This window comes from Struthio camelus, chromosome 23 (genome assembly GCF_040807025.1).
Source record: "Struthio camelus isolate bStrCam1 chromosome 23, bStrCam1.hap1, whole genome shotgun sequence".
NCBI lineage: Eukaryota > Metazoa > Chordata > Aves > Struthioniformes > Struthionidae > Struthio > Struthio camelus.
The window spans coordinates 11,004,294-11,023,278 of record NC_090964.1 but is presented as its reverse complement, the minus strand read 5'-3'; the positions used below and the strand labels follow the sequence as shown (position 1 = coordinate 11,023,278).

Below are 18,985 nucleotides of genomic sequence, written 5' to 3'. Positions count from 1 at the left end.
TCTTCAAGAAAGTTGAAGTGTCATCCCCAGCGCACCTAGAGGCCTGTTGATTCTCTTTCTCTCCAAAATGGACACAATAAGTATTCAGCTCACTGTGTGTGACTTTCAGCTGAGACCTTGAGGTGCTAAAGTCTTGTGCTGGGTTTCTGTGTTGAAATTTGGCTTCCTTTTCCATTGTTGCGGGATGTGCAATGCGGTGCCCCTGCTGTTCTCCCCGGAAGTGATGGTGCGTTTGTGAACCAAGTGCTTTGGGATCTTCTGCATCCCTCTGGTGATATTTCTGTATTGTGTTGTGGTCAGTACTGCCTAACTAAAGGAAAAGCAAGCCAAATGCGTCCCCATTGTATTAATCTAATATTAGGTTTTCCTCATTTCTCAAATATAAAGAGAAAGAAGCACTGGAAGTAATTTAAACACTTGCTGCTTTTTTGTGTTTTATCCAGCACCCTAAGTAGGGGATGACATTTATTATAGATAGCGGAACACTGTCTTAATCTTACTTCTCTGTAGCGTTCGTCAAGCTAGTGCTTTTAAAGGTCAGCCTATCTGGGACTTGAGGCATGCAGGCTCTAAAATGGGAGAGGTGAATATAAAACTGCAGGTGCTCCAGTCCCATACTGGCAACAGCTGCTGCCTAGAGTTTACATGAGCCAGGAGGAAATGTAGATTCTTCTTAGAAATACGTAGCTTCCTGGAAATACCTGCTCCAGCACTGGCTGGGAGAGGAGCCATGCAGCCAGCTCAGCTGCAGGTAGGCACTGACAGCCAGCAAAGGTGTCTGGGCTCCAGCTGTGGCTGGTGGGAGCAATGGGAGTTTCTGGGATGGGGTTCATCTCACCCAGCACAAACATCTAAAACGGGTCAGGCAGCCCGTGCCCTGGCAGTGCCGCTCGGCTCCAGCGGCAGCGCGGGATCCCGGTGCCTGGCTCAGTCACTGTTCCCGTGCTGTAACTGCCCGGAGCTCACTGACGAGACACCCTTCCTGTCTGAGCAGCTGCAGTGTGGGCTGAAATGCTTTGTCCTCTCCGGTTGAACTAGGAACCACAGCCAAGAGGAACCCAGGAGTAATCTGCTAATTTTGGTTCCCTCATTTTTTTTTAAAGTCTTCAATTCTCTGACAGTTCTCTTCAATTCTTAACTGTTCTATTTTACTATAGAAATGTAACATGGAGTCTACATCTGTTGGAAGTTTGCATTGTTTCTATCCCAGATACAAGAAGTCTCTCTTTACTACTTGTGCATGACTGAAATAGGCTTTAGGAGGCCGAATCTTTTGCTTTTTGCTGGCTTTGCTTGTATTTGGTGCTCTTTAAAGTCACATAGTGTGTTCCTGGGGTCTAACCTGTCTCTAAGGCAGTCGGGCACATTCCTCCCTCCCCGTCACTGCACTTGTACCTAGGACTCGGGGACAACAGCACAGAGATCTTGTGTGGCAAGGAACAAGGCTTTTAGGTAACTGTTGAAAGGCTGTTTCTGTAATATAGAAAAGCAGAAATCTCCAATATGCTTGGCTGGTCTCAGCTCTGCCAAGCAGCTGTCCATCTGGGTGCCAACTGCCAGGGGAGAAAGGGGCCACTGGAGAGCGCGGACTGCAGTGACAGCGCTGCGTTCCCTTTCCGTGTGTAATTACAGGGCACTGTGAATTTCTAAAGGCCTTGTGGTAGATGAAATAATGTCCCTTTAAATGTTTGACGTTTTCAGCATCCCATGCAAGAGTCCTATCCACCACTGAGGCTATGTGTCTGGTACTTTGTCCTAAGATCGCAGCTGTAGCTGCCAATTTTATATCATGCTAAAAATTCATGAACCGGAGTGCACCGGAATAATCTCCGAAAGGAACAGGCTCAGCAGCCAGCTCCTTAAAAACGATAAGGGAAGGAGCTGCTTTAGTGGAGCTGCGCATGTAGGAAATTTAGAAGTGATTAAGTTTAAATATTCAGGGAGCTGATGAAGGGATAGCAGTCAGCAGCGCCACATCAAGAAGATGAAGCAGCCAAGCAAAACATGAGTACTTTCGTAGGGCTTGAAATCCAGCTGAGGCAAACGCAGTGCTTCTCCTGTTGGCTCTGCTGAGGGCAGCGCCTCGGTAAACAGAGGAGCTGCCCAGCCCCAGAAGAAGCACTGGTTTGAGACCGCCGTGGAGGCAAGGCAGGAGGTGCACGCAGCATGCCTGCCCCAGCCCTTATGGGAGCATCTAGCAATAACAGGCACATGTTTGTTTGCAGGCTGTTTTCTTGTCAAGTCTTTTAGAGTCAAACTGAAGCTATTGCAAACTAAGCAATAAGAAAGCTAAGGCTTTTTAGAGTTTTACAGCCTTTCTTGTTGTTGTAAAATAATTTGGCTTTTCTGCAGAACTAGCTCCTGGGGGTCCTGCTAGTGGTATTGCTGTTAGGCTGTGTACCGCTTGTGGTAAAGATCAAGCAAATCCTTGACCAGAGTGTGAATTACTTGTTTGTTCGAATATCAAAGACACTTTTCAAGGGATAAAGGAAGCCAGTGTGTGTCCTATAAAAACAAATTTATACTACTGTTTGATGACTTCAGTATGCTGCCTTACAGCCTCTGCTCTGTCATCTGCACTGATAAAGCCACAGCCACCCGAGACACAGCCTTGTGGCTTGGTGACTTGTGAAGTCTCCGTTTTCAATATTCCTCTCCTTCTTGGGTTGTTGCTGAGTCTTGTTGTTGCTCCCATGTCATTTCTACTCTGCTAACCTGACTCTATAAACACTGAATCATGTGTCTTCCGTTTCCTGCATCTTTCTGCAGCCACTTCCTCCTCTATGTTCTTCCTTTGCCTCCAGCTACCTCTTTGCTGTGTTGCTGCAGCTGGTAGCTGGCATCTAACCATTCTCGCCAGCACCTCCCGCATCCCTGGAAAGTCACAGAGCCTGGAAATTGGTGCAAAATTGCAACATCAAAATGTCCCTTCTGGGTCAGACCAGAGGGCCACCTCTCTTGGTGCCAGGATCACAGAGATGCTTAGAGAAGGTAGCTTGGGAGGTGATAGTGGCAGGCAAAGGGTATCCCAGGAAACAGGGAAGTGAAGTCATCAAACATATCCTCCAGTCTGCTTGTGATGTTCTTTCCATAACTCCCTCTCTCTGTCTTTTCAGCTTGCCTTCCTGGATTTTACAGGCTTTCCCTCCGTCTTCCTCTCTGCTCTCCTTGCCCTGAGCACAGCTTCACGCATGAAGAAGCCTCCACATACTGTTCATGCCAGAAGAACTACTCCAGGTCCCCGTCAGACCCACCATCTGCCTCCTGCACACGTATGTCTCGCTGAAGTGCCAGCTCTTTGTAAATGAGCAAGAAAATGGGGCTGCAGACACTGCTGCTATCCTGCGTGCGTCCTGCAGCGCAGAACAGAGCGCCTGGGAGGCTGTCAGAGCCCCAGCGCAAGGCTACCGCTATCAGATTATGCTAGCCCACGGGAGCCGTTTTTGTGCATGCGTGTCTCTGGGAGGTCTTACCTGCGCGAGGGTAGTACCACAGTGAGGAATGGATGGAGAGACAGTCCTTACTCTGCAGAGCTCACAGTTGGAGATTATAGGGCTGAAATCTGAGGAGATAAACATGCCATGAGGCTTACAGATACTCCCCAGTAAAACTAGGGCACAGTCATTTAGTCAATATAGCAGTTCACAGATTTTAATTAAATGGCCTCTAGTTAATTGGATTGGACCCTAGCTACTGTAGTGATGGATACCACAGAACTGCCTGCACAGTAATAGGAAACCCTCCTGATTTGCCTGAGAGCAAGCATGGCTGAGAAGTGTCTGAGCAGAAGGCTTGGCTTCGAGCTATTTTGTAGCCAAACCTCAGCTGGAGCTGAGCTGTGTGGCTGGCAGGGAGGGTGAGGGGCAGTATGGAGCAGGTACCAGGACAGGCTAGCCACTTCTCAAGCTTTAATGCAAGTTGTTTGTTTTTATGTATAAAATGTTCCTTCAGCGTGGATCCTTCATTCTGTATTCCCAGCCCATGCTGCACGCCTCAGAGCATGTTTGTGTCTCCTTGTGTTCCCATATGCCATGTCATTGCCGGAGCACTTGCTCTCTCTAGCTCCCTCATCCGTGTCTGTGGTCTGCTGTTCTAGCTGCCGAAGGTCTATCTCTTTGCCCTGCTTTCCCCACACAGCACTTGGCTGTTCCCAGCACCCATACAGTGATGCTAACTGTTCTGCTTCCAGGTCCGCCATCTGCTCCAAGGAACCTAGTCTACAGCCTCAAGCAGTCGACTCTGGTTCTGGAGTGGAGTGCCCCCGCGGACTCCGGTGGCCGGAGCGATGTCACGTACAGCCTGTGGTGCAGCCGGTGCTCAGAGGCGCTGCAGGGACGGTGTGAGCAGTGCGGCAGCAGTGTGGGCTTTGTGCCACAGCAGACGGGACTTGTGGACCGGACTGTCACCCTGGTGAACTTGCTGCCTCGTGTTAACTACACCATCCGAGTGGCAGCTGTCAATGGTGTCTCAGATGTCAGCCCATTATCAAAGCAGCAATATGCCGAAGTGAATATCTCCACTGGCCTTGCAGGTATGGGCTGCCCAGACTGCGCTGCCTTCTTACTTATCCTCTGCCCCTTCTGTTCCTGCAGTCTCAGGATCTGTACTTAGAGCGCAAGACTCAGAGGGGTGACGAGGAATGGTAGGTAGGGAGTATATATGACCTTGAATTACCTGGAACCAATACCGCAGTGAGCAGCTTGTGAGACCCAACCAACTGCAAGCGCAGTCAGTGCAGATCAGGTTCCAACCCCAGTCCCCAGAAGCTTCAGCTTCTGTTTTTTTCCATGAGTCCTAACAAACACCCTGTGGGCTGCCTGGATGTGTACAGCTAAGTAGCAGGCTACAGAACTGAGCACAGCTTTCTAGACAGCTGCTATTTAATACAAGTGACTGTGAGATCAGAACAACGTCTCACTTCCATTTCACCAAGAAAAGAGATTCCCACTTTGTTTTGTGCTCTTGTCACGTTTTTGAAATACTAGCGTGTTCAGCTGTGAGTTTTGTGGCTTTGCTTAAAGGAAGTGGTTTCTAGAGCATGTGTGACCACAGTCTTTGGACTCTACCTGACCAATGTCTTGGAAGTGTCCTAATGTGTCTCCTTTTGCACCAATGTTAGATTCTTGGGTGCTCAGTGATGAGGGTCATTCATAGAGAGGTCTCCATCTCCTCCCTTCTATCTGCAACATTCCCGAAGTGGTTTTGATTGGTAATATGGAGAGAATAGGAGCTTGCTGTGTTTAGAAAAACCCATGGCTCAGTTTTCTTTGTGGCACTCACTCCCTGTTGTGTGACCCTGTTAACTCTCATTGCATTGTGCTAGCTCAAAGCTACTCAACAATAGGCTGGCAGTGGAGTATTGTGGCAGTGATGCTCTAAGAAACACAAGCTCTGGTGAAAAAATGAGCCTGCTATGTGATCAGGTTACAGTTTGAATATACAGATCACAGTGTCTTCAAAGAAACAGCATTTTCAGGCCATTCATAAAAAGAAATTGTAAAAATAGAATGATTCAAATATTGGTTATCCTTTGGAAATGAAAATTTTGATTTCATCTCGTTTCTATGCTGTTCTGTGGCACAATTTCATACTGTAAGTGTCCCTTTCTATTTTAGGCTTCACATTTCTATTTTCTTACCATTGGGGGAAAGAAAGCATCCACTCTGTGTGCACAGGCAGAGGCCTTGGCTGACTGGAGAGGGGTTTGTTCTCTACTCAGTTGTTAGCTATGCCTAAGGAAAATCGGCTCTGGCTTGTTGTGTCCTTGTCTATTCCTCTGCGGTTACATTATTAATTTGCATGAAAACCCTTTGCCAAGCCACAGATAATGGAGACAGATGATCCTCGCATACCTCTTGGCAGGAATCGGCCAACAGTTTCATCTGAAGAGATTAAACTTTGATCTTGTTATAAATAATTTTCCCACCACTTGATCAAATGTTTTTCATGTGTTGTTGCTTTCTCTTTCCTCATATAATAATTTTTATAAATCTGTTCTGTGGATGCTGTGCCACAGACTGCTCTTCAGTGGAGGTGTCACTCCTAATCAGGATCTTTGCTGTTCATGGATAGACATAGCTGTGGGAAGATCTATTTCCTGCGCTCAGGTTATTCCTTATCCCAAGTCAGGCAGGTGAATGACTCCGTTCTGAAATGGGAGAAGTCAGATTAGCGCCTTCTGGGAACTGCTTTGGGTGCATATGATGCTAAGAAGAAAACGAGAACTCTGTATCTGAGCCACTCACAGGGCACTGGGTGAACAAGTTCCCTTTGCCATCAGAAATAAACCTTTCCGCACACTGCAGAAAAGGCACGTTCCCTGTGCTGCTCTGCCTTCCCCTGGGTGGTAAAACACCCTTCCACAGCTGGCAGCTTGCGAAGTGCAGCAGCACCGATCTGTTTGCAGAGCCAGTGTACAAGCTAGGAAGGGTTTAATGGTATCTAATAATAAAGAGACCTTTCTTCAGAGAGGGTCCCAGAGGGGAGTCCCGGCAGAGGGCAGGGGTAGGCTCGTGCTCGGGACCTGCATCCTTGCCTGGAGAGCTTCAGTGCTGTTTCTGTGGCCTCAAACAAGATAAGGGCAGCGAGTGTCCTGTCTCTTCTACAGGGAGTGAAGCAACAAGTAAGGCAGTAAGGCAACACGTGCCTTAACTGTAAGTGTATTTAATATAGCTTTTCTTCTGGGTATGTGGGAATCTCAGCCCCTTACTCAACACTGTATACGCCCAAAGGAATTGAAATACACATAAAGAATATGGCATAATTAATCTTGTAATGTGCTCAAAATCAATGCCTCTTGTCAAGCTGACAAGTTTCCGGATGCAGATGGTGATACAGAATTAGCTGAGCAGCTGAGGTTCCAGTGCAGTTCGGGAAGTTTCTTGAAACACTTAAATTTTTTACATCTGGAATTACCTTTTCTTAAGGTGGAGGGAGTGAGTGGAGCTGCCAGGCTGGAACTGCTGCTTTTGTTCTTTTGCTCTTTCTGCAGATTTTAAGGTGACCTCATCCCTCTTGCTTTGATATGGTATGTAAAAAATAACAGTGATGATTAACTTGTGCCTGTCAGCAAAGAGGGAAGAAAGGTCATCCCTTTAGTATGTGGTGTCTCAGTCTGATGTGTCTGCAATACCCCGCTAAGGCAAGAGGCTTGCCTCCCTCTATGAGGGAACTTCTGGCAGGTTGCTGAGTCTGTCTTGGGCATGGTCTGCACCACTATCTCTCTGATCTGCACCGCTATATCTACCATCCAGCTGGTCCTGAGAGCTGGATGAAGAAGAGATGAATGCCCTGTGCGTGTGGAGAGCTGTATAGACAGCATCTGGAGGCAAGCCTGGCATGGACAGCTTGTTGGACTGATGTCTGAAAATGGTGCCCTGACCAGTGCCTTTGGCCAAGCAGCTAGGTGCCTAATGCCACTGGCCTCGTGGGAGAGGGGCCAGGGGATGCTTTCAGGGTGCTGCAGCCCTCACTTCCTCAGTCCCTGATTTGCAGATGAAAAATGTTCTTTGCCGTGAGAAATAAACAAATGGAGCGTTTGTTTCCCCCCATGCACCAGCACGTGGCAATCCCAGAAGGATCCCTGAGCTATTTATGGCATTGTCCCCGGCTTGGCACAAGCCAGTCGGTCAGGGGTTAGAAAGACTCTTCAAAGCATGCTGTCTTCTAGCTGAGTCCTGAGTCGTGGGAGCCAGACAGGTTCCGCTGTTCCTTAAAGCCCGTCGCAGAAGCGCCGGATGGGGCCGGAGATAAGAGGAAAGTGAGGCTAAGGATGAGTGAAGCAGATGCAACTTTGTCCACGGCTGTGATATAATGGTGTTGGGGATGGCATTTGCAGCAGGAAAGCTCTGACTGCAGATATGCAGATTCAGAGGAAAAATTAAACAAAGAAACAAGACCTTATTTAGCTGTCAGATCCCAGCTCCTCTAAATATAGCTCTGAGAACAGCTTTCGCACTGCCCTTCCTTTTCAGTTTTCACAAGAGGGAATTAGCAGTTGTTCATTGTATTTGCTGGGGAAAAGAAAAGATGCTATTTAGTCTGCAGGAGGCAAAATTAATACTGTGTTTTTTCTAATCTGGCCCCAGCATGGGACTAAATAAAAGTGTTTGAGGAGAGAACAGAGCCGTTTACCTGCAGGAGTGGAGTGATATTAGCTATGTAAATGTACACTGTGGGACAATGTCATTTATATTCCTGGCAGGGATCGGCTCCCATCTTAAAGAGCTTTTAAATCTGTTGCAGATTAATAATGCAGCTGCTGTTGAAATGCACTCTTGTTCTAGTACTGTGGAGGTGTGGTTTGTGCTACGTTAGGACCTCTGAAATAGACCTTTCTGTGCCTGTCTGTTGCTGGTGAGCTCCAGTGCAGCCTCACCCATGGGTGGTGGCTGGGACCCCAGAATACGCAGTCTCCTGGAGCTAGGACATATGCTTGTGGGCTCTTTGCTCTCCACTCAACCAGAACAGGACCTGAAGCAGTTGCACAGTAACCGATGAAGCTTCTTTTCTAGTTTGGAAAGAAAGGCCCTGGGGAGGAGTTGCCTGGGACAATGTCGAGGACGTTTCTCTGTGTTCAGATGTTAATAGCTCTCCCCATTGTGAACAGTGCCATGGTGCTAGATGGCAGTGGTGTTTGGGGGCTGATGGTTAATTTTGTCTGTCTGATAGTCTCTCATTTCATATGGGGACTGTCATGCCATATGGGGAACATCAAACATGGTGGGCAGGTTCTTGCCCGCTGTCCGCAGTTCCTGTATCACTGCTCTCCTGCCTCTGGGTCTGGCAAGGGGTGGGGAGGCTGTTCTTGGAGACAGCTGGGTGCAGGAACCAAAGGCACCGAAGAGCCTTTTATCTGCTGTGTAGCCTGCAGGTACTCCTGGTTCAAGTCCATCTTTTTGTAAGGGCCCCCAAAGTTGCCAGGTGATGGGCTCTCTGGTCTGCCGTTTGACCCTGCACACATCTGTTGTGGACTCAGTCTTCCTGAACCTGCTACTGTGGGTTAAAGATGGGAAACGGGAGAGCTAGAATGACGTAGGGAGATGTCTTCGCTGACGGGAGGAGTGGACTGAGGGATGGATGCCCCACATACCTGGGCAGATTGTTCTGTGCAATGTGCAAATTATTTTACTGGGTTTCTTGACATTCCCCCACTTCTCTGCTGTCTTAAGCAGTGGAGTGCTGGCATTTCTGAGCCTTGTGCCAGCGCGAACACGTGCTCCCTTGGAGTTTCCTCACTTCTCTAGCACTTGCTCCGTGGTTCGCCATATGCTCTATGGTTTGCCAGCTTTTCTATGGTTTGCATGTAGATGCCAGCGGTGGCAGGAGAGGCATCTGGAATGTATTAATGGGAAAGACTCCCTCCTGGATTAGCTTAAAAATTAGGTTTTGAACTGTAATTACACAACTCTCTCTTCACCAGCCCGCAGCTGCTGAGAGCAGTGCTTATTGACAAGCAAATTCAAATGCCCTGAGATGAGCATTAGGTATGTGGCCAAGCTGGGACTGGCTCTCAGAACAGCCCAGGGTTAGCACGTGGAAGGGAGCAGCAGCCCCAGAGAGTATGAAGCAGTGCTTGACCGCTTGCCGGTGGGCCCTGCTGAGACTTGCAGCCAGGGCTGGCGCTGGTGCCCCCCAACACCTGCAGCATCAGCTGGGCCCTCCGAGTCGCTGCCTGGCTGCTGTGTTTAGCAGGGAGACTTGATAGATAACCCAGGGCGCACAGAGAGGGGCAGTCTGTCCAGCACAGACTGCCCCTGAGCTGGTTTCTTTCTCTGGCTGTGCTGTAGGGCACAGGGTGGCTGGAACAGCACTTCCCTGTCTCCCTCCAGCACGGTGGAGCTTGCTCACGTCTGGGTTCCCCCTGCCTTTTCTCACTGCCGCCCCCGTGCGAGGGGAGGGTGTTGTGTAGGTGTCAGAGGGATACAACGACCGGTCGGGGTTCCCCTTTCCCGAGTAACTTTGGGAAGGCAGAGCTCCTCTACATGCCTGCACTGAGCGTGGGGACGGTGGCGTGCCCTCCCTGCCGGACAGCGGTCTCCCAGGCTGCCCAGCACCCCCTCTTCCGGGGAGGTACTGCCCTGTCTTGGGCCAGGACCTGGATGTCGCCCGCCCTGCGGAGGGGAGCATCTGTCACTCCTGGTGAGCGTGCCTCTCTGTTCCTGATCAGGGGCTTCATGGGCAAGGGGCACACTGGATATGTAGCTCTCAGAGTGCGCTTAATGGCACAGCCTGGAGTTATCTGGTGCCAGTTCATACAAATTAACAGGTGTGAATTACTGTTTGTGGTCTGCTGTGTGTCCCTCTGGTCGTTTAGGCTTTGTCTTGGCTCTGTTATGGCAGCTGATTACACTAATCAGCCCCCTGGTGTAATTGTACAGTGGTGGAACAGTTGTTGTGTAAAGCAGTTTGCAAGATAGAAGTGAATTGCTCCCCATGTCAGCCATCCCTGTGGGCCTCGCAGACGCGCAGTGTCTTTCTTTGGCATGTCTCTGTGCCTGTTGGGTTCTGTCCAAGCAAAGATCTTTCCACGGCCTGAGCTCTAGCTTTAACTTCTTCCTCTTTGTAGGCTCTTTGATTACTGTTGGGGCATAATCTTCATCTGCACTGTAGCTGTGCGTTTCGGAAGTGCTCATCTCTTAGGAAAAACTGGACTGAGGAGAACTACCTGATGTCTGGTGTTTGCAGGGACTGTGGTATTACTGTGGTACTAATGGGCACAAAATGCCCATCACAGGCACTTGAAACAGAGTTAGTTCCCTTCTGTTACCATGGCAGAAAAAATGGGCTTTCATTGGCATCCCTAGTCTCAGTCCTGTTCCCAAGAAAGGAGGGACTGGGGTCCCTTCCCGTAGTGCATTTCTGAGTTGGTGATCTTGTCCTTCCTTGCTTTGCCCAGCTAGCACATTGTGCTCCCTCAGCATCCCCCATGCCTTAGGGAACCCTTGCTCCTTCCCAGAGTAGTTGCCTGCAAGCATAGGAGGACTCCCTAGGAAAAGTCATCTCAGTGCGCTTTCGGGCACTTCGATGATCCTTCTGGAAATAGCTTAGAGGTGCTTATTGCAATGTATGCAAGTCCCATCCTGTCCTCGGGGCAGCTGGGCAAACAGGCCATATGGACCCTTGATGTTTGCAAGGACATTGCCACGTGTCCCCTCTAGACATCCCCATTTCAGATATGGCAGTTCATTCAGTGGAGGGATACAGTGCCCACACCTGATTTTATGCCTTTTCTGCTAGTGCAAGAGTTAATTAAGAGGAGCAAAACCGTGTACAATGGAATGGAGTTTATAAAATCAAGCAGAATGGTGAATAATTTAATGTTTGCTTTTTCAGAATAGAGCCACTGTTAGGGGAATTTAAAATATTGATGGGAGACACTTTTTTCACAATGTGAACTGCTTTATAGTCTGTATGATTTTCTTTAATCCCTTTTAAACATATTTGAGGCTAGTACCTTCTTTTCTGGCATGTAGTATGAATTCTGCTGTGCAGCAGGTTACTAGGTGAGTGTGATTTTTCCTGATGACTTTGTTAACAATCAGGACCACTTGTTCAGTTTTTATCGGTCTGTCCTTAACGATACCTGTTATTAATATACCCTGCTCACTGCTGATCAAAGTCCTTTTGAATTTCCTTAGTTTCCTTGGAAAGGAGAAGGACTGGGACCAAGTAACGTTTGCTAGATTCCGAGATGTGGGAGGGCATCTCTGTGATATTTTATTGATGGGCATCATATAAAACAGCAAGGAGCACTTAACTTTAGATTACAGGAGCAAAATTTAAGCTGAAGTCAGCCTGCTGCTTAACAGGCTGTATCATTTGACGTTTTGTAAGACACAGTTATGTGCGCTCACTCAGACACCAAAAGCATGTGGTGGGGATTAGCCTTACTGATCTGGTTTCCAGAGCTGGAAGCATGCACGTGTGTGTTTGTATTTATGTGCGTGGGTCAGTGTGCATTTGCAAGACTGACAAAGACTAACCTGCACTACTGGGAAGGTGCTACCTTCCTGGCTGCCTGACAGAGTAAAGACTTGGGGCTTTTTGCAGCCCAGTGACTCACCTTGGTCCTAAGGGATGAGCTCTTCATGTGTCTTGGGCTGCTGTTCAGGTCCTCCAGCTGGCTTTTTGCCTCTTTCGGTAGAAGCTGAAAGGACTTAGAAGCAAGGAGCAAATCATCATGAATAAAACATCAGGAGAACTTTTTCCTTCAGCAGAGATTAATGAGCTAAGTAATAAATACAAAATTTCACAGACACTTAAGTTTACTTTCCAGGAACTTGTTCCTCTCCACAGGAGCCTGTGGGATAGTCAGGGTCTAGCAAATGTCTTGATTTGATGGAGAAGCAGGACAAGCTAGAAGCAGCTAATTTCCCCTGCAACTTCTCCTATGCCTGCCACAGACAGGCTGTTAACTGGGTGCTGCCAGCCCTTGGGCCAGGTAACGGAAGGATGTGGAGATGCTCTTACCCTGACCTGACAAACCTTCCCCTTCACCTGAGGCCAGGCATGACTATGTCAACTGAACAAGCCTTACAGCAGTCCTGCAAGCTATAAAATATTTCCACTCTTTTTTAGACAAGGAGAATGAGTATTAAAGGTGAAACCGCTTGCAAAGAGCCATTTAGCAAATTGGTGTCACAGCTAGAGCCTGGCTAAGTTGTAACTCTGGATTGCAGAGCAGCGGCACTGACAGGACATACTGTTGGATAGGAGCAAAGCAAGGCAGGGAGAAGGAGACATCAAGGACTGTGGACGTGGAATTTGAGTTACAGCCCCTACTGCAGGGAGCACACCCCAGCCAGGAGCTGGCTTACGGACAGCCACCAGAGGAGGGGATTTCTTTCAAGCAGCTAGTGTACATGGGTAAGTCAGTCATTACTGACTCTGATGTGTTCTTGCCTCTCTTGCTTAACAGGGTGATATAGGAAGCATCATTCCTTGTGCCAGGATTGTGGACTTCCAGAAATGGACAGGATGATGGTTGGTGAGAGCCCAAGAATCACAGGCACTAGTTAAAATGCCCGTGCTGGCCAGTTATGTGAGGCTTTTTTGCTGTTCCCCATTCCCTCCTCGTCCGAAGAGGAGACTTTCTGCTGGTCTTCCTGGAACAGTTTGTTGTGCAACCCCAGGAGAGGTGTGAAGGCCTTACTTGCCATATTCAGTCCCTGAGAAGATCAGCTTTTCTCAATAATCCAGAGCCAAACGAGTCTCTAATAGCAGCTTTTATTAATATACCAGCTATAGATTTTATTTTTCCTACTAGAATATTTAGTGTCTTCCTTGAGTAGTGTCCTCTACAGCAAAAGCGCTAGCATTGTAGCACATCCCAAGCAGCCTCTTCCTCCCTGCTCTTGCTGAGCTTGTGGCCAATGAGTTGGCTATGGGCAAATCTTCATGTGTGAACCCTTATTGCCTTGCTCTGGGGAGTCTGGGAGGATGTCATTTCCTTGGCCTAGCTCCTAAGATGCTGCAGACAGTTTGACAGGTCCAGCTGGCTTTTGGCCCCTACAGGAGGCAGAAGCTTTAGAAGTGCTGCTGGGATGTTGCATGCAGCAGGAGCATCCAAAACAGGCAGTGCCGCTACCTATCCATTGCAAGACTTGCGTGTGGCACTGTGAGTGCAGCTGAGATGCTTGAAGGCATGGAAAGGTGGTCAGAGAAAGAGAAGGTGCGGAAGAGTTGGATGACTCTGGCAAAGTAGGAACCAGTGCAGCAGAACAAAGCAGATAAACCCTTCTCTGCTGTCCGCTGTGACAAACAGCGAAGGCTTCACCTTCAGCCAGAGAGCCTGAGGATAGCTGAGGACAGCAAGCTGCCTGCTTTCATACCAGAGAAGTCAGCTTGTTTTGAGCCAAGCTTGGTTAAAATGAGAATAGCTGGCAAGTGCATCTTGCATAGTGAGATGAACTAAATAGGAGCACAAATGCCAGGGAGGAAGATTCAGCATGTAGCATGTGCTAACTAGAAATAAACAGCCAGCTTCTCTGGGCCGCAGCTTGCGTGTTCAGCAGCGTGTAGGACAGTCAGTCAGCTCTCCTATCTTCCCTGTTGTCTGGGAGGGCAAACAGGATGGTGTGTGGGAGAGCCTGTGCCAGGGGACTGTAGGAGGTTGGAGAAGGCTTGGTGTGTCATACAAGCCCTGCTGCTCAAAGATTATATTTCACATTTTCCAGAAATTGTTAGCAGCAGGTACAGACCACTGAAGCATTAGCCAATACTCTGACTTCTCCATAGCACCACAGGTGGAGGGTGCAATGACTCTACACAGTTTTTTGCTTGTTTTTGGACAGAGCGTTGCCAGATGCCCACAGGTTACAAAGTGGGTGCATTTTTACCACCATCTCCTCCTGCTGGAAGATCACCAGCCTGGAGTTTGTCTGATTTCAGCTCTCATTCAGAGAGCCAAAGAGGCATGCAGTCCAACCCTCTAAATTATTAAAGTTTTTACTATGGTAGTATAGGCCAAAAGTAGAAATGAAGTAACCATAACTGAACAAGTTCATGCTGAAATGGGACTTGCAGCTGCGATGGATGTAAGGATAGAGATAATATTCCTTCTAGCTTGTGATACCCTTGTTGCACTTACTATTTTGGCTGCTCAGAACCTCTGAGCACTGGGAACTGAAACCACCTCTAGGCTCAGGGTGTGCCCTTTTCTGTAACTATTAACTGTGAAGATCAATCCTCTCTGTGCTAAAAGCTCTCCATCTGACAGCTGTATTTGAATTTGAATTGAGGTGCTCTCCAAATAATGGCTTGTTCTACCTGTGCAGCCTGGAGCGGTCCTGGTCCCAGTCTGGCTGGCACCAATGTCAGAATTGTTCCCCGTTTACCAGCAATGAAATTCAGAATAACTGCACTGTATAATGGTGGTCTCTGCTAGCTCTACCCGAGATTTTTAGGATCTCCTTTATCTTGCTCTGCTAGGCTGCTCCTCGCAGGTTTCAGATACTGGAATGGGAACTTAGCAATGAGTAAAACATTAAGATGCCACAGGCAGGCCTCAATTTTTTCCTCTCTTCCAAACTTATAAAAGCACACAATTTGTTTCTGTGTATTTTATCAGATCTTGAATTATGAGATTTGGACTGCCTAGCGCCAAGCTTTCAAGCAAAACAGTGGCTATTATAAAATATCATAAACTGAAGGGAATAAAATATCTGAATGGGGAGATTTTAAGGTTTATCCTCTAAATCCTAAGTAGTCCTATGTTTTATGCATGGCAGACCTCCATGTCTTCTCTCCTGCCTGTTTATACTGTTGAAGAAAAGACACGAAGGCCAGGTGATTAAGGTTAAATGCTTTTAGGTTTATTACCTAGGTTAGATGCATTTTAGGTTTATATCCTTCCCCCCCCCCCCCCCCCCAAAAATGTTGATCCTCTGACCTCTCTTCTAGCTCTACTCATAGGCTGGCCCCCAACACCAGGAGAAAGAGCGTAGCACAGCTGGGAGCTGCTTAGCCCGAGCCCCTAGGTTGGGCAGTGGATCTTTACAGCTAAGAGTTAACTCTTCTCAGGTCTGCTCTCCCCTTTTTTAAGCAGAAGTACTTGCAGGACCCTGCCATATGCACGCTGCTATTTCTGTAAGCCGTTCTCAATGCCGCGTAGGTTTAGGAGCGTGCAATGACACCTTTTGCGTCCGCAAGACTCGAGGCTGCCCCAGCCCCATCGGCTCTTTGCTCTGCGAGTGTCGGAGACGCAGGCAGAGAGGGGCTGCGGGGGGCAGTTTGCCTCCTGGCGCGGGCCGCGGGGAGGGCTCGGCGGAGGGGCGCGTGCCGCCCAGAAAGACGCGCGGCCGCAGCACTGCTGGTGATCTGCTTCTTTCCTCTCTCTGCTTTTTCAGCGCCAACTCCTGTCACTGACATCCGCACTGATAAAATTGAACAGAAGAGCGTTTCCTTGTCGTGGCAGGAGCCAGGCTTCCCGACCGCCAATAACACTGAATACGAAATCAAGTACTATGAAAAGGTAGATCCTCTGGAGACTTGTTTCCTATATTTTCAGTTCTACCCTAATCCCTACAGAGAGGCTTCTTGCCTGCTTAGCCAGCCAGACTGGTTGTTTGTAGAGCAGTTGTTACCGATGTTGGCTGTATGTGTCTCCGCTTCTGTTTGCAGTGAACCACCTGCTTTTATATATTCAGTAGTGGAAAAATGGGTGTGAGTGTGTGTATGCATGGCCTGTGGAACTGTGAAGATTTCACTGGCACCTGTAAGTAACAAGAGCACTTCAAATGGGTGCCAGTAAAATCTTTTCCTCTTGAACAGCATTATGCAATTTGCTTGTACAAGTTTTAGGAAATTTAGATTATTTTTGGAGTTTATTTTAGTGTTTTTTCTGTCTTCCCTCTGAGCAAAATTTTATCCGTACTTGGGAGTCCTAATGTTTACATCTCTCTGGGAGAAAGAGTAAAGCTGATAATTATTTAGTTAGTTAGTTATGTAATGTGTTGGATGACCTTTCTCAAGGATATTAGAAACCTGAGGTGTGGGTGCTTGCCATTAACCAGCCGGGCAGGAACTATTAAACCATGCAGTGCTTCTAGATCTATGATGAGATACTTTCTGAGAGAGCAGGATAGAAATATTGGACATTATGGATGTCACTGGTTTAGGACTGAATGCCACCAAACCTGAGACTTCAGACTAGTGATTTGTGAGTGAGATCTTCCATACTGGAGGGGATGCAAGCAAACATTTTTATGACAGTCTCTTAATTTAAAAAAATAGCTGTTATTTGACAGACGCTGTGGATTGAGAATTTTAGAAGAAATACCAGTGGGCAGAGAGCAGGGATGATATTCTAAATCAAAATAAATGCAGTTTATGACACAGTTCCGCAAATTACCTTATCTGCGTGTGCTCAGGCTCGTTATGAAACTGATTACATGTCAAGCAAACTGTGCAGGTGACATGTTGACATTCTCTATTTAGAAACAAGCTACCTTGAAGCTGATTCATATTAATACAATCTTCAACATCTGATAGATTTGAAGGGAGGAATCTGTGGGTGAGGGCAAATGCTGAAACATAATACAGTAATTCCTTTGCAAATGGGCTGCAGCAACGAGATGCACGGTGTATGTGAAATAACAAAACATCCTGCTGCCTTAAGCTCGGATAGGGAACTTAAACTATGGCTTAGCAATTATTCACTGAAATGAGGCTCTTGATGCTGACGTGAAAATCAACTTAGTTCCTAATCTTTGCTTCTAAAGCCATACTTTTATCATGGAGATTCAAGGGGAAAAGCATATCAAATAGAAAATACATTTCACAGTAACATCCCCAGCCCTAGGAGAAGCATAATGAACTACTACTGAGTTGTTGCATTCATGCCAGAAAGCAGGGCTCACAAAACTCGTCAAGGCTAATCATTGAACATAATGACTGTACAGTGCGCACGTCTGTGAGAAACCAGGAGAGACTGATACTAAACCAGTGACATACGGCTCCGCTGTATTAACCCGGGGAGCTGCCCACCCTGGTGGAACTTGGCCTCAAATAACCTCTTTGTGGGACTGTTACTGTTTCCCCGACGTTGCATCACTCGAAGTGGGAAGTGCCCCCGAGAGGTCCCTGTGCTGAGGCTTTGCAGAGCACGTCTCGAAGGAGTGACAAAGGAGAGGAAAGAGCTCTGAGCACGTGGTCACGGGCGTGCATTTTGCTCATCCTAATGGACGTGTTCCGTAGTGATGCTGCAAACATGACTAGAGCAAAAAAGGTGGACTCTTCTGGAGCTGCTGCTGGAAAGGCAAACTTAGCAGCTTGGGAATGAGTGTGAATGACTGTGACCTTTTTGAGACACAGCTGAGAAAATTACCTGAAATGGTAGATGTGCAGAAAGACTGGAAGTTTTGCTGAAGCTCACGGAAAAGTTATGGTTTGTTTTACTTTTGAAATGAAGTGAATGAAGTAGAGGCCCTCAGAACTGCTGTTCTAGTACATGAAAACCAGAATACAAGTTTTTCCTGCAGTACAAAATTTTCATCAATACAGCCTAGTAGAGGCAGAGCATACCCTTTCTATATGATGTTTAGCAATTGCTGCATGAAAGGGTCTGACTGTCTCTGTCTTCCTTAGTCACAAATAGAGAATTCTGTAGGTAGCTGGACAAGCAAATAAAATTCCAGGGAATAGAATTGCTAGCAAATGCACTTGCCAACTGTGATTACTCAGTGTGTGCTGATATACGTTTATTTAGTCTCAAGAGAGAGTCCCTGCTGATGCTCAGAGCAGCTTTCGTTCCCGGAGGCACGCTGCCCTCTGTTTCACGGCTGTTTTATACGCTCTCCAGCAGCACTGCTCTTTTCAGGTGTGCCAGTGAAGCGTAGTGAGTTTAATAAAATCTTCCCCATAGCTTTATTAAACAATCTAAGCCAGAGTGTTTGCAAACATTGTGTGGCACCTTTTCCTGAGCCATGACAGGCACAATTAACTGGTGAAGTTGCTTTCCCTGCTGCATGCATGCAACTCTTCACCTGCTGAGAGCATCTGACTGTTCTTGGTGTGCTGGGGGTAGGAGGAATTGTGTGAAGCCCCAGGCCAGCTGAAGGAAGAAATTGCTAATATCTTTATAAGTTTCATAGACGGATAGTGTCCCATCATGCAGGGATAGCAATAATGCTGTGATACAGTGTTCTTCCAGGAAACAGGGGCATAAGTCTCTGCAAGTATGACAGTGAGGGGACTGCTGTCAGTGCATGTGTGTGAGTGTGCCTGTGTCTGTGCACAGCCTTGTCCTCGGTGGGACAGCCCTTTGCGGGTGATGCCTGTCGTGATGGTGTGCTGTGCGGTATGCTGTAGCAGCAGAGTGGAGGCAGCCTGACTGTGCCAGCAGGTGAGTGTCAGTGCATGGGGCAGCGCAAGGGAGACACAAGTGAAGGAAAGGAGCCTTGCTGGGTTGTACAGCTGCTCGCCATCGCCCTCTCCTCAGCCTATTTTCATAATGCATCATCTGGTCCATCTGCCATTTCATGTG

General features: G+C 47.7%; 1 protein-coding gene across 9 annotated transcripts in view; it reads left to right on the top strand.

Moving 5' to 3' along the window:
• Positions 1–18,985, top strand: part of EPHA10 (EPH receptor A10) — a 112,617-nt gene that overhangs the window by 68,488 nt on the left and 25,144 nt on the right. For 7 of the 9 annotated variants that reach the window (XR_011135988.1, XR_011135989.1, XM_068917320.1 and 4 more), the window contains exons 4-6: positions 3,117–3,272; positions 4,190–4,531; positions 15,849–15,973. Coding sequence is in view for 7 of the 9 variants with exons in the window: in XM_068917320.1 (XP_068773421.1) it covers positions 3,117–3,272; positions 4,190–4,531; positions 15,849–15,973 (623 nt within the window). In the remaining 2 variants the exon portion in view is untranslated. The remainder of the gene's footprint in view (positions 1–3,116; positions 3,273–4,189; positions 4,532–15,848; positions 15,974–18,985) is intronic. The other 2 variants (XM_068917319.1, XM_068917321.1) reach the window with 2 other exon arrangements.